We start from the raw sequence: 16,241 nt of genomic DNA, 5'->3' as shown, positions 1-16,241 counted from the left end.
TGACATGACATTATATACAGAAAACCCAAAAGACTCCACCAAAAACCTGCTAACTGATGAATTCAGTAAAGTCGCAGGATACAAAATAAATTTATAGAAATCTGTTGATTTCTATAAACCAATAATGAATTAGTAGAAAGAGAAATTAAGAAAACAATCCTATTTAAAATTGCACCAAAAGGAATGAAATACCTAGGAATAAACTTAACCAAGGAGATGAAAGACCTGTACTCTGAAAACTAAAAAACAATGATGAAAGAAATGGAAGACAACACAAACAAATGGAAAGATACTCCATGTGCATGGATTGGAGGAACCAACGTTGTTAAAATATCCATACTACATAAAGCAATATGTAGATTCAATGCAATCCCTATCAAGGTATCGATGGCATTTTTCACAGAACTACAAAAAAGAATACCAAAATTTTTATGGAATCACAGAAAGCCCCAAACAGGCAGAGCAATCTTGAGAAAGAATAACAAAACTAGAGGTATCACGATCCCAGATTTCAAGATATACTACAAAGCTGTAGTAGTCCAAACAGTATGGTATGGGCACAAAAGCAGACAGATCAATAGAACAGAAAAGAGAGCCCAGAAATAAACCCACACTTATATGGCCAATCAATCTATGACAAAGAAGGCAAGAATATACCACGGGGAAAAGACAACCTCTTCAACAAATGGTGCTGGGAAAACTGGACAGCTACATGCAAAAGAACGAAACTGGACCACTTTCTTATATCATACACAAAAATAAACTCAAAATGTGAGACTTGAAACCATAAAATTCCCAGAAGAAAACATCAGCAGTAATTTCTTTGATGTTTGCCATGAAAACATCTGTCTAGACTTGCCTCCTTGGGCAAGGGAAACAAAAGCAAAATTAAACCGTTGGGACTACATCAAAATAAGCTTTTGCATAGTACAGGAAACCATCAACAAAACAAAAAGGCAACCAACCGAAAGGGAGAAGATATCTGCAAATAATATATCCGATAAGGGGTTAATACTGAAAATATGCAAAGAATTTAACAACACACACAAAAAACAAATAATCTGGTTAAAAAATGGGCAGAGGATCTGAATACACATTTTCTCAAAAAAGACATACAGATGGCCAACACATGAAAAGATGCTCAACATCACTCATCAGCAGAGAAATGCAAATTAAAATCACAATGAGCTATCACTTTACACCTGTCAGAATGGCTGAAATAAAAAACACAAGAAATAAGTGTTGACGAGGATGTAGAGAAAAAGGAACCCTCGTGCACTATTGGTGGGAATGCAAATTCCCGCATCCAATGTGGAAAAAGGTTCCTCCAAAAATTAAAAATATAGGGGGCACCTGGATGGCTCAATCGGCTGAGCGTCAGACTCTTGATTTTGGCTCAGGTCATGATTTCAGGGTCACGGGATCGAGCCCCATGTCAGGCTCCAGGCTCAGTGGGGAGTCTGCTTGAGGATTCTCTCTCTCCTCTGTCCCCCTCTCCCCCACCTCTCTCTCTCAAATAAATAAATAAATCTTTAAAACCAAAAACAGAAATACCATAGGATCCAGTAATTCCACTACTGCATATTTACCCAAAGAAAATGAAAACACTAATTTGAAAAGATATATTCACCCCTATGTTTACTGCAGCATTATTTTACAATAGCCAAGCTATGGAAGCAACTCAAGTGTCTACTGAAAGATGAATGGATAAAGATGTGGCACGCATATATATATGCATACACACACACACACACACACACACACACAAAATAAATTACTCAGCCACAAAAAAGAATGATATCTTGCCTCTGCGACAACATGGATGGACCTAGAGGGTGTAATGCTAAGTGAAATAACTCAAAGAAAAACACCATATGATTTCACTCATACGTAGAATTTAAGAAACAAAACAAAGAAAGAGACAAAAAATAGACTCATCTACAGAGAACTGGTGGTTGCCAGAGGGTAGATGGGTGGGGGGATGGGTGAAATAGATAAAAGGGATTAAGAGGACACTTTTCTTAATGAACACTGAGAAATGTACAGAATTGTTGAATCATTATATTGTCTATCTGAAAATAGAACAGTGTATTAATTATATATCAATAAAAATTTTTTAAATGTTAAAAAAAGAATAGAAGCTATGCTGTTTTGTAAATCAACCTAAGAATTCTTACATCTTATTTTATGATTAGTAACGTGATAATGTGGAGTGCCTGGGTGGCTCAGTCGTTAAGCGTCTGCCTTCGGCTCAGGTCATGATCCCAGGGTCCTGGGATTGAGCCCCAAGTGGAATCGGGCTCCCTGCTTCTCCCTCTCCAGCTCGCCCTGCTTGTGTTCCCTCTCTCGCTGTCTCTCTCTCTGTCAAATAAATAAATAAAATCTTTAAAAAAAAAAAAAGGAATGTGATAATGTGGCCTTCTAATAGGCCTTTCTTTGGAAATACTAAACTCAGCAGTAAAACTGTTGCGCTCATAAAATAGAGAAAAATAAAATCAAAGATTGTCAACTCACGGATTCCCTAATACTTTGACATTCTGTAAAATTTAAAAATGCATACTTGGGTTTGTTTAACTTATCCAAGAATGTAGGCTACAGTAAATCTTAATAAATGACATACCATATTCACTGGTTCATTTATTCCCTTAACATTAATTGAGTATCTATTTGGAAAACACCACGGTATTGCTGGAGATGTTAGGATTTAGGATAGGAGCAATTTTCAGTTGGTGGGATATCATGGTAGCCCAGAGGGACAATGAACAAAAAGGAGTGAGGAAGCGGATTTCTAGTGTAAACACCCTGAGACAAGTCTATTTGGGCATTTGGAAAACTCTATTTCTTTAGTGGTACCAAAGTTTAAGAGTAGCTACACAGTGGTTGGTAAGGTTGTGGGAGAGGTAAACAGGTGAAAGAACCTTAGGTGATGGCGCTTGCGTATTTGAGAGACTAGAGCGTGGAATATAAAGGTGAATTTTAGCAGTTACTAAGGAATTCCAGATAAACCAGAAAGAAAGTTTCCATTGGAGAAGGCAAGGGAGGTGTTTTGAGTACTAATCCCAGTGCATTTGATCACTATCTGCAGAGTAATTGCTTTACAATGAACACATGTTACTTTCCATTACAAAAGAAGGATAACACAGAAGTTGAAACTAGGAACCCACAGAATGAAGCTGACAGCCAGAATTATTCTCGAGCTTCAAATCTTATCAAGAAATTGACAACTTTTGCCTAGTCGAATCTCAAAACAGCTATCTGACTCTTCCGTACCTCCCAAGACACCTGTTTTACACAGGAATTTCTGTAGCTGTTATCCCATTCCTGTCCTAGCATGGTACACTGACTATGTGAGAACACGTGACTTTTTGTTTAACAGGTTCACAAATAGAGAGATATGGTGTTGAGCCGGTGAGTAGATATACTTAAACTACACAGCAAAAGCTTCATCATCTGCAGCTGGACTTTATTTAGATGATGAGGCTTGAATATTGAATTCATGTTGTAATGGGATCAGGCTTTTTGGGGTCTTGGGATGGTGTGGAATAATTCTGTATAAGGCAGGGATATGAAATAATGGGGCCTAGGAGACAGAACGCGGCAGACACAACTGTACTGGGCCCTCATCAAGCACATCTCCTACAGTCGTAGCTTTGTGTACGTCCATGCTGAAGCAGGGGTAGGGCCTGGTGGCTTGTTTCTAATCAACAGATGATGTCGAGGTGATGGGTGTCACTCCACTTACCACAGTATATGCCAAAGGTACGACATCACTCCTTTAATTACAGACATTACATAAGATACTGTTTTGCTAGCAAATAAATTCTTGCTTCCCTACCGGCCTTGAATAAAGAAACCTGCCAAGTCTTAAGCTGCTTATGGACAGGCTTATGTGGCATGGAGTTGGAGAGTTTGGGAACCAAGTACTGCAAAAACTGCTGGCATGAATGACTCTGTCTAAACCCCTGCACTAAGAAACTTGACTGAACTAAAGCATGGCTTTTAGCAGCCTCAGGCTACATCTTAGGACAACACAGCTGCCCTTGAGTTCCTATCTGGGAAATACCAAGTCTACCAAAAGAATTACCATTGGTTCCAGCCAGCATCTGATGATAGGCCTCCGATCTTCCCTTAGAGAATCTATTTAAAAAACAAAGCAACAACAATAAAACTTTTAATTATAAATCCGTCCTTCATCCCCTTGAGGTGTATATGTATCTCAAACAACCCAGGAGTGTCTTTCTCAAAGATCTGAAAGCCTTTCCATTGAAATGCAAAAAACAAAACAAACAAAAACTAATGATGTAATGTATGGTGATTAACATAACATAATAAAATAAAATTAAAAAAAAAAAAAAGAAATGTAGTCATCAGGAAGGATAGGGCCTGTCTCTCAGTCACTGTGGGAGGAAAAAAGCCAAAAAACAAAAAGACCAACAATAGGGCCAAAAAAAAAAAAAAAAAAGCAAAGAAATTGAAACCACATTTCTCCAAAGAAGATCTACAAATGGCTAACATGAAAAGATGCTCAATACCATTAGTCACTGGGAAAATGTGAAACAAAGACACAATGGGATAGCATTTTACTGGGGTGGTTACAAAAATGGAAAGAAAAAAAAAACAAGTGCTCACAAAAATGTGGAGAAATTGGGACCCACATACAATGCTGGTAGGAATATAAAATGGTTCAGGCTCTTTGCAAAACAGTTTGGCAGTCCCTCAAATTTAAACAAAGAATTACCATATGACTTAGTAATTATTCTTTAAGAGTATTCAAAGAAATATTTGTGTACAAATATTCATAGAAGCATTGTTATTCATAAAGCCCCAAAATGCAGACAACCCAAAATTTCCATCCAAAGATGAATAAACAAAACAGAGTATATCCTTGCAATATAATATTATTGGGGCATAAAAAGGAATGAAATACCAATACATGATAGACCATGGATGAACCTTGAAAATATTAGGATGGGTGAAAGACGCCAGACACAAAAGGTCACATACTGTATGACGACAACACATATAGGAATTACCCAGTCTAAGCAAATTTACAGAGAGGGAAAACAGAATGATGACTGCCAGGGGCTAGGGAGAGCAGTGAACAGGAAGTAACTTTTTGAAGGGTAAGAAGTTACTTTTTGGAATGATGATTGTGTTTGGAACTAGACAGAGGGGGTGGTTGCACAATGTTATAAATGTACTAATGTCACTGTATTGTTCACTTTAAATGTTTTATATATATATAATATATATATATATAAAATACACAGACACACACACACAAAATCAGTGGAATGATAGAGGATACCATGCTGCATCCCCTAATGGATTTATAGAAAAGGGTGAAGATCTCAACAACTGTCAACATCACCACAAAGCAGAAAACAGACATTAGGTATCTTTGAATGGTATAGCTTTGTCTCAGAAATGGACGTGGCAATAAACTGATAAATAAATCAATCTTAATTTGAACTATATTTGTCCTGTAACTATTGAGGGTTACTGATGCTAAGTTTCAGGTACATTGGGTTCATTATTCTCTGTAATGTTGTGCATGATTGCTTTAATTATAAGTATCATGCCTTTAAATTTGATAATCCACATAAAACGGAACAAATTCTACAATACATAAATCACTATACTGAAGATAGAGTCAAAACCTATAGCACCTCAAAATTTTCCAGGACAAGTCAGGTTTGGAGGCTGATTATACCAAATGGTTAGGGAAAAACTAATCATCATCTTATTTAAATTCTTCCAAATAGTACAAAATGATGGGAAATGGATCAACCATTTTAACAGAGTAGCTCTCCTTGATACAAATGCCAGGTAAGAATGCCCAATAAAAGAATACTTGAGCAAAGATCACTCACATGGAGACAAATAATCTTTAAAGTAAATTTACAGATATTCAATATAAGCATGAATTAAATGAATAAACAGAGTGACTAAGAAACACAATGATTATATCATAGAAGAAAATACTGACAAATGGAAATCACTACATTCACAGAAAAAGAAAATGCATTTGTAAAAGTAAAGAATATTTTTCTCTACCCTTCTACTTTCAGTATTGCTGACACCAAACTTATGGGTTTTGGGGGTTTTATCCCCCACATCAGCTAGGTAACCTATGATTCAATTCCATTCTGACAATATTTACCTGAAATTAGCATCAAATCTCACAAGTTAAGGGCTCATTCCCATAAGACTATCCTATACTTAATCACAAATCTGGGCCTCCCATACTTCTGACTGGCTATAAATCAGGGGTTCCCACAAACCCCTCCTTGGGTTTGAAAATTTTCTAAAATGGCTCATAGAACTCAGGAAAACTATTTACTTACTAAGTTATTAACTTATTATAAAGATGAAATAACCCAGTAACACCCAAACATAAGAAATTCATAAAGCATGGTGTGGGGAAGGGGCACAGAGCTTCCCTGCCCTCTTTACAGCGGCACCACCCTCCCAAACCTCCATGAGTTCAGCAAACTGGAAGCTCTCCAAAACACTTTGGTTAGGTTGTTTTTTTTGTTTTGTTTTGTTTTGTTTTAGAGAGAGAGAGAGAGAGAGAGAGAGAGAGAGAATGCGGGGGGGGGGGGGGGGGGGGGGGGGGGGGGGAAAGGTGAAGGGGGGGGGGGGGCAGGCAGAGGGAGAGAGGGAATCTTAAACTGGCTCCAAGCCCAGCATGGAGCCCAGTGCCGGCTTGATCTCACGACTCCGAGATCACAACCTCAGCAGAAATCAAGAGTCTGAGGCTTAACCGACTGAGCCACCCAGGTGCCCCTGGTGAGGATTTTTATTGAGATTTCATTACATAAGCACAATTAATTAAATCACTGGCCACTAGTGATTAAGTCAATCTCCAGCCTTTCTCCCCTCCCTGGAGGTCAGGAGGTGGGGCTGAAGCTTCCAACCCTTTAAATATGCAGCTCGTTCCCCTGGCAGCCAACGCCGATATTTAGTGGCTTTCCAAAGTTACCTCATTAACATAAACTCAGGTATGGTTGAAAGGCACTTGTTTGGAATTATACAAAAACACTCCTGTCACCTTTATTGCTCTTATCACTTAGGAAATTTCAAGAATTTAGGTGCTCTGTGTCAGGAAAGGGGATGAAGACACAACACGTATTTCCTATAATAAATCACGATGTCACAATTTAATTATATGCAGGAGTAAGGAAAAGGCCTTTGATAAAAACTCAGCACCAGTTCAGGTTAAGGAATTTTAGCAAACTTACATTAGAAGGGAATTTCCACTTTGTATAATCTATAGTAAGCATACGTAAATGTGGCATGCTATAAAAATTTCCAATAAAGAATCAAGATATGGATGTTTGGTACCAACTCTACGATTTGAAATTAAACAATTTTCCTGCTCCGACATGTAAAGATGTTAGAAGTCATCACTACCATCCTCACAAGAAAAAAAAGCTGAACTGAAAAGTCAGTAATTTTCCTTAGACCTAATAAGAGAATTGAAGTTACAGGGCAAACTAATGCCCCCCATACTAAAGAGACAGGCAAATACAGGGAATCACAGCTTCCTGGGAGCAGAAGCCCCTGGACTCAGGAAGGGGTAGGAAAACTTAAACTGTAAACATCACCTGGCATCAGGGAAATACAAATCAAAACCACAATGAGATACCACCTCACGCCTGTCAGAATGACTAAAATGAACAAGTCAGGAAATGACAGGTGTTGGTGAGGATGCGGAGAAAGGGGAACCCTCTTACACTGTTGGTGGGAATGCAAGCTGGTGCAGCCACTCTGGAAAACAGTATGGAGGTGCCTCAAAAAGTTGAAAACAGAGCTACCCTATGACCCAGCAATTGTACTACTAGGTATTTATCCAAAGGATACAAAAACAGTGATTCGAAGGGGCACATGCACCCCAATGTTTATAGCAGCAATGTCCCCAATAGCCAAAATATGGAAAGAGCCCAGATGTCCGCTGACAGATGAATGGATAAAGACAATGTGGTGTATATATATACAATGGAACTCAGCCACCAAAAAGAATGAAATCTTGCCATTTGCAATGATGTGGATGGAGCTAGAGGGTATTATGCTAAGTGAAATAGTCAGAGAAAGACAATTATCATATGATCTCACTCATATGTGGAATTTAAGAAACAAAACACAGAAGCACAGGGGAAGGGAGGGAAAAATAAAATAAGACGAAATCAGAGAGGAAGACAAACCATAAGAGACTCTTAAGTATAGGAAACAAACTGAGGGTCGCTGGAGGGGCAGGGAGGGGGGGATGGGGTAACTGGGTGATGGGCATTAAGGAGAGCACGTGATGTAATGAGCACCAGGTGTTATATGCAACTGATGAATCACTAAATTCTACTCCTCAAACTAATAATACACTATATGTTAACTAAATTGAATTTAAAAAAAAAATTGAAATTAAAAAAAACACCTTAAACTGTAATTGAGGCAATACTAGAAGGAAGCTGTACATGGCAAGCTTCAGAACTAAAAACTCCTAGGTACCTAATCATAGGGGATCCCCCACACTTTTCTAAGTTTTACCTTCTAGAGCTACACCAAGTTCTCATAGTAAAGATCCATGAAAAATTTCCTCATGTTTCTGACAGGAAGAGGGGGAAAACCCTTTTGAAATACACCTAGGAAAAAGTTACCATTTTCAAAGACAGGCCCAGACAGTTTTTTCTACTTTCTGAAACCAACAAATCTGGGTGAAGTAAAAATCCTGAGTCCAGCCCCCTCTTGCCACCCTGTCTCTTATGAGAGGGGGGTGGAGGGAGAGCTGAGAAGCATTTGTGAAGCTAACAACCCAGGGGCACAGAATCAATAAAATATGACGAACTAATAATAGGATTACAGAACACTTCTCCCCGCACAGCTTAGCACCACATCAACAAGGTTCCAATATAATACTAGAGAATTATGGCTAAAAACTGCAAGGCTCAGACTATTTACGAAGGAGTTTCTAGAGAGAACCAAAAGCAACACTCATGGAAATGGAAACCTCAGATACCAACAGTAACAGCAAACACAGTGTAACTCTTATTCAGATAGACATATACTCTCACACTAAGGACCAATTTCACTCAGTTCCTATTATCTAATAAATCATGTCTAGTTTCAACAAAAAATTACAAGGTATGCTAAGTGGCAGGAAAAAAAGTCTGATGAGACAAAGCAAGCAAATTAACCACACTGAGATATGGAAGATAATTTGGAATTATCAGACTAGAATTTTAGAATAGCTATAATTGAGATGCTAGGTCTCTAATGGTAAAAATGAGCGACATTCAGTAACAGTGGGTAATGTAAGTAGAGAGATGGAAACTCTAGGAAAGCATCAAGAGGAAAGGTGAGAAACCAAAACCACTGTAACAGAAATGAAGAATGCCTATGATAGGCTCACCAGTAGACTAGACATGACCAAGGAAAGTACCAGGAAAACTAAAGATATGTCAAGATAAACTCCCCAAAGTAAGAGTCAAAGAGAAAATAGGGGAAAAAAGAAAAGCAGAAGAAAATAATGAAGAATAGTGGGACGATTATAAAAGACATAACCTTTGCATAGCAGTCATAAGACAAGGAGAAGAAACAGTATTTAAACAAATAATGAATGAGAATTTTCCAAAATTAATGAGAGAAAATAAGCTACAGAACTAAGAAGATCAGAGAAAACCACGAAGGATAAATACCAACAAACCAACCAACCAACAAACAAAAAACAGAAAACTACACCCAGATATATCAAACACTGCAGAAAATCAAAGAGAAAGAATTCGTGGGAGAAGCTGGCCACAGGTGGGACTTAAAGACACAAAGATAACAGTTACATCCTATTTCTCTTCACAAACCATGCAAGCAAAAAGAGAGTAAGTTTTTAAAACATCGAAACAAAACAAAAAACCTAATACTACCTACCACCCAACTAGAATTCTGTAGCCAGTGAAAAAACCTTAGAAGTTAATGAGAAACAAAGACCCTTTCAGCCAAACAAAAACCAAGGGAATTTGTCACTAGTAGCTGTACTTTATAAGAAATGTTAAAAGAGGTTCTCAGAGAAAAAAATGATAGAGATCAGAAGTTTGGAAGGAGTTGGAGAAGGAAAAAACGAAGATAATAAAAAGCCTTTACTTTTCTTATTTTTTTCATTTGTTCAAAAAGATATCTATGAGTTCAAAATAACATTAAAACAACAATGCAACCAGTGACTATACCTTACGGATAAGCAAAATAAATGGCATCAATGGTATGACGTATAGGAAGGGAGGAATTGGGAATACTCTGCTATAAGACACATGTACTAACAATGACAGTATGGTGTTATTGGAACAGGACTTGAATAAGGTGTAAATGTCTAATGAAAGCTCTGGAAGGAGTGGCCAGATGAGGGGTACCTGCACTATTTATCAGGAGGAGTCTCAGAGAGTTTAAGTCATTGGTGTGAGGCCTTAAGTCAGCACAGGGGAGGTATCACAACTCCTACAAAGAGTCAAGGAAAGACCCTGAGAGACGATTGAGGGAGTTGAGTCCCCGCCAAAGTGCACAGGTCCCCCCAAAAGCTACCACCTGGTGACTGTCAGATTGGGGAAGCCCCAGCGATGACAGCTAAGCTCACACCCCCAAATACTTCCTACTGGAGGCTGGGAACGAAATGAGACCCTTGGTCTGAGGCCAGCACACTCAGCACGGCAGAGGGAGAATTCACACCACCTGCTAAGAGTCAGTGACAACACCCTTGCTAATCCTGCGGGACTCTCCCCTACAACCCAGCACACCACACACTATCCCCCCACTCCCCACCCCGCCCACAGAGCCCGCCCCCACCCTCCAGGGTCCTCCTGGGGGCCCAGACCCACATGACCGGAAGTGGACCTCGTGGCCCTCGAGAACTTCCTCCTAACCACGCCGTGGGCAGTGAGGCCTTGTCGGACAGCTCCTGCCTAGGGTGAGCGCGGACAGGGGTCCCACGGGCTGTTAGGGGTCGACGTCCCAGGAGTCCCGGGTTACAACCGTGGGGGCACATCCCCGACAGCCCCCCGGCCCCATCTCCCCTGGAAAGAGGGGTCCAACAGACCCTGTCCCGCTCCGCCCCTGCACTCGGGGCTCGGAGGCCCCAATATGGCTGTTAAGCCCCAAGTCCCTTGGCTTACCCCGCGGGGTCTCGGGGATTGCAGGCCTTGGCCCGGGGCTGCTGGACTCTGGCTCGGCTCAGCACAGGCAGAGATCCCAGGCCGACTGGCGGCAAGGAGAGGTCCTTCGTGAGGGCTGGGGGGACTCCCTCCCCCAGGACAGGGGCCACGCAGAGTCCCCGCTCCTGGCCTTGGCCTGGGAGGGTCCGGGCCGGTCTAAGGACTAAGGTGCTCCATCACTTTGTGCTGCAGAGACTCGGAGAGGTAGGGGCCTTGGCCTAAGGGGCTGGCAGCAGGTCAGCTGAGGGAGGATTTCCAGGTCCTGCCGGGACTCAGGGTGAGGACTGTCCGCCTCCTAATGAGTCTCCAGCCCCTGCTGCCATTAGCGTGAGTGGCCAGCCGCAGGGCAAGAGAGAGCAGCTCTGGGCTCTACCAGCAGTCAGGGGAGGACCCTGAGTGAGGACTGGGGGAACCACCCCCTTGAAAGGAGGGGACCAGAGAGAACATGGCCTGTCCCCTCCTGTCGACCCTTAAGAGCCCAAGAAAGGAATGTCAGGCTGAGACTTCCCACCATTTCTCCTCTCAGGTCTCAGGCAGGTTAGAGCTTTGATCTGCAGGTGCAGCCCCAGTCAGAGGAAGGGAGGGTCCCAGGTCCTACACGGAGTCCAAGTGGGGATTCTGCGTCATTCCGAGGACCCCACGAACTGCGGGCAGAGAAGCCCTCCCATAAGTGCTCGGCACTAGGTGCCCCCTGTACTCGAGTGGTGGGCGGAAGTGCTCCCTGCTTTCCTCCTCCAGGGTACCCTGGAAGATCACAGGGTCTCCTTCAGAGCAGGGGAGGGGGGTGGGGGCCCGGGTCTTGCCAACAGTTATTAACAGGACGATCTTGAATGTGAACTGCGAGGACCCCCCCCCCCCGTCCTCCCCCCCAACCCGGACACCGCGGTCTTCCCTGTCAAGAACACTGCCGTCACCCCAGTAAACCCCGGGCAGGGCTGTGTGCCTGGGGACCCAAGGCTCACACCCCCTTCCTCCACAGGGTGCTCAGGGCCCAGGCTGACCAGGGTAAAGGGAGGCCTGTGGGGTCCTACAGCAGTGCCCTGGGGGACCCTGCAGGGGCGGCCGGGGTCAAAGCCAAGGTGGGATCTCTCCGCTGAAGGGGCTCACCCCACCCCACCGTCCCCCCTCTCCAGGTGCCCTCACCACCTACCAGCCTTGCGCAGCGTCGCCATGCCTCGGGGCCAGAAGAGCAAGGTCCGTGCCCGGGAGAAACGCCACCAGGGCCGCGGTGAGGCTCAGAGTCTCGGGGGTGCTCCTGCTGCGGCAGCAGCAGCCGCCGCAGCAGAGGAGCCCCCCCGCTCCCCCCCGCCCGGCGTGGGGGCGATGCCCCCGGGCTCCCCCGAGGCGGGTCCGCCCCCGCAGCCCCAGGGCGCCCCGGCCCCTGGGTCTCCTGGCGCGGACCCTCCAGGCCCGCCACGTGACCAGGGCGCCCAGAACGCGGAGGCCGCCGCCGCCCCGGCCCCCCGGGCCGCCCGCAAAGACCCCCTCACCCGCAAGGCCAGCGTGCTGGTGCAGTTCCTGCTGGAGAAGCACGGCACCGGGGAGCCCATCACGCGGGCCGCGCTGCTGAAGATGGTCAGCAGGAAGTACCGCGAGCACTTCCCCGAGATCTTCAGGCTCACCTCGGAGCGCATGGAGCTGGTCTTCGGGCTCGAGCTCAGGGAGGTCGATACCCGCAGCCAGTCCTACACCCTGGTCAGCAAGCTGTCCCTCCCGAGCGACGGCAACAAGGGGCTGCCCAAGACCGGCCTCCTGATGGCGCTCCTGGGCGTGATCTTCATGAAGGGCAACCGCGCCACCGAGGAGGAGGTCTGGGAGTTCCTCAACGTGCTGGGCGTCCAGGAGGGCAGGAGGCACCTGATCTTCGGCGAGCCCCGGAAGCTCATCACCCAAGACCTGGTGCACCAGGGCTACCTGGAGTACCGCGCGGTGCCCGCCAGCGACCCTCCGCGCCACGAGTTCCTGTGGGGCCCGCGAGCCCGCGCGGAGACCAGCAAGATGCAGGTGCTGCAGGTCCTGGCCAAGATCAACGACACCGTGCCCAGCTGCTTCCCCGAGCTGTACGAGGAGGCGCTGCAAGAGCAGAAGGAGCGCGCGGCGGCCCGTGGCTGGCGCCGCGTCTAGTCAATCAGCGGGGGCGGCTGCTTTTCCTTGCGGTGGGAGAGGGCAGTCGACCGGAATTCCAGGTAGTGCAGAGTCCTAGGGGTTGGAGGGAACAAAGCACAGATCTTCTTCCTATTTGTTCGAAACGGTTAGCTTCTATAAACGCATACACAGTTATATTTAATTTAGGTGTTTTCAAACGTTTTTTCTTCTAATAGCGCATTTAGTTCTAGAATATAAACTTAAGAATGACGTGGCTCTCATTTATCGCTGTTTCACAAATGAGAGTTACAGTTTTGGTACATGAAAAAGAAAGTCACAGACCATCTATATTGTATTCGTGATCCAACAGCAGATAACATGGCACTGCAATAGGGATTTTCATGGAAAGGTGGAAGAACCACACAGTAAAATAGGAACACAAAATGGAGAAAAAAAGTTAAAAAAATAAATAAAAGGTGTTTAATTCATGGTTTGCCTTTTCCTTTTAGTCTTAGTAAAAAGATAAGATACTTTAATTTTTTTTAGCTTAAGAACGTTTGTTTTTGTCCCTGTGCACGGTATATTCTCTGCTATCTACTGGATTAAAAATAAACTTAAATGGGAGGGTGGTATTTTGGGGGGTTCATAATAATAACTGCCATTCATTCAGACCCAATATATCTTAATGAGTATGCCAAGTGCTTTACACAGTACATAAATGCCAACATTCCTGTAGGATAGAGCTTAGCGAACTTCACTTACAGATAAACGACTTGTGAATATCTCAAGTTCACAGGAGTGGTAAGTGACCTCACTGGGACTGGATCCCTGGTCTGGATTGGTCTGGATCAGTCTAGAGACCCATGCTCTTCCTTTCCTCCCAGCCTGAGCCAGACCTTGTATCTTTTATTTCGTTTTTCTTCTCATTACTCCAAAATACATCTCATGGGATAAACAAAACCCTGACCCAAAGCAGTGTTTTGGAATACATAGCCACAGTAACAGTAATGCTGAGTAAATGTGTGAAGAAAGAAAAGAAAACAGTTATATTCAGTGACAATATGATCATCTATATAGGCAGTATCAGGTAACCTGAAAAGATCGGGGGCTCTCCAAATTATCCTGCTCTGCCCTTTCCGTGTAGGAAGGAAATCTGTCAGGAGTGAAACTGCATAAGATGCTGTCTAGCTGGCGCAGAGAAGGAAGAGATCAGGGTGATTCTTCTCTGACAGCTTAACACCTGGGCAGCCCCCTGCCTTGTGCCACAGCTTCCCCATCTCACATCTTCCTAGGGACAGTGTCCCAGTGTCTGCAAGGTTGGCAGTCAGGAACCTGCTCAAGTGTTTGCAGGGATGAGGATTTGCCAGCAGCCTTTAATCAAAGAGACAGAAGACAAAATGAGAACCCTGTATGAATGGGGGGCTAGACACCAACAGCACAGAATATAGGGAGTGCTGAGAGACCATGCCTTAGCTACTCTCAGACCTAGAGGGCCTCAGGTAGAGCTGCAGCCTGAGCATCCCCTAACTCATTCTTCAAGGTTCTCAGGGAGGTAGGAGCCATGGTGGAGGGGGTGTGTCGGGGGGGGGGGGGGGGGGGGGGGGGGGGGGGGGGGGAGGGTCCCAGCCTAACAGGTATCATGGTGAGGACCCTGAATGAGGAATGAGGAACTCCCCATCCCAGAACAGTCGGGGCTCCACAACACATACCCTACTTTCTGCCTTGTGTGGCTATGGTCACCCCCTCATTTCCTCTGGTGGGGAGCAGAGGAAGTGAATTCACAGGGAGGTGAGGTCCTTGGGCCTGTGCAGCAGCTCTGATTCTGCCCAAGTAGGAGATCCTCATGGGCCTTAATTGTATTTAAGGTGAGGACAATGAGTGCTGGTGAGTGGACCCCCATGACAGAGCGGGACCAACAGAGGCCTCAGGAAGGGGTAAGCCAGGGAATAGCAGCCTGACTTCTCCCTCTAGTGTCTCCGGAAGGTGACAACCTTGGTGTAAGGCTGGCTGACTTAGTAGAGGAAGCAGTCCCATATGCTACCCAGAGTCAAGGTCAAAAACCTGAGCAAGGACTGAGGGGCTACTAACTGCAGAAGAGTGGGATGTCATAAAATTCTGCCCCTACTATCATCTTTCAGAAGATCGCAACAGCCCTGGACAGATAGGATTCATCCGGACTTCCAATTTGGAGCTTCCAGGCAAGTAATGGCCTTAGCCTGAGGAGTATGGGTTTTTTAGGTGACTGCACGGTAGATTCCCAGGTCCGGTCATGAGTCAAGATGAGGACTGTGAATGAGGAGCAAGGGGACCACTCACCCCAGAATCGAGGAGAATGCCCAGAGTCCCACCCTTGCTGTCAGCCCTAGGAGGCCCAGGGCAAAGCTCTCCAGCTGAGGTGTCCCTCTTTCCACAGGAAGTGGTCTCCCGGAGGAGAGGGCCTTTGTCTAATGGGAGCAGCCTCCCTCAGTAGAGGGAGGAAACCTACTTCCTAACTGGTGTCAAGCTGATCACTCTAAAGGAGGATAAGGGGACCCCAACCAGAACAGAAGGGGCCACACACAGCCCTGCCACTGATGTCTTCCCTCAGTAAACCCAGGAATGGGGGCATGATGAGTCCCACTCATTTCCTTCTAGGGCCATCTCAGGGAGGTGAGGCACTTGGTCTAAAGAGTAAGCGTCAGGTTAGCAGAGGGGGAAATTCCAGGTCATGCCAAGAATCAAGCACAGGGCCCTAAGTACAGAGGGAACCACCCAGATCATAAAAGTGGAGACACCACAGAATACCTCTCCTACTGTCAGCCATGTGACCACAGGAAGTTTTGCCACGTAAGGCAATCCTTGGTGGTCAGAGAGAATTAAAGGAGTTCGTGTGAGAGAACAGGACTCCAAGTTAAGAAAGGACCAGAGTGAAGACTCTGAGGACTAAGGGAAACATCCAACCGAAAAGAGAGAGGAATAAACAGTCTC

At 44.7% G+C, this 16,241-nt stretch overlaps 1 protein-coding gene across 1 annotated transcript; it reads left to right on the top strand.

Annotated features, from left to right (window-relative positions):
- The first annotated feature begins 12,359 nt into the window (after positions 1-12,359).
- On the top strand, positions 12,360-13,313 carry LOC110569736 (melanoma-associated antigen B17-like). The gene has a single exon (XM_021677669.1). The coding sequence runs from the start codon at positions 12,360-12,362 to the stop codon at positions 13,311-13,313; it is 954 nt and encodes a 317-aa protein (XP_021533344.1).
- Positions 13,314-16,241: the final 2,928 nt, after the last annotated feature.

This window comes from Neomonachus schauinslandi, chromosome X (genome assembly GCF_002201575.2).
Source record: "Neomonachus schauinslandi chromosome X, ASM220157v2, whole genome shotgun sequence".
NCBI lineage: Eukaryota > Metazoa > Chordata > Mammalia > Carnivora > Phocidae > Neomonachus > Neomonachus schauinslandi.
Note: the sequence above shows the minus strand (reverse complement) of the source record. Positions and strands in the feature narration are given on the sequence as shown.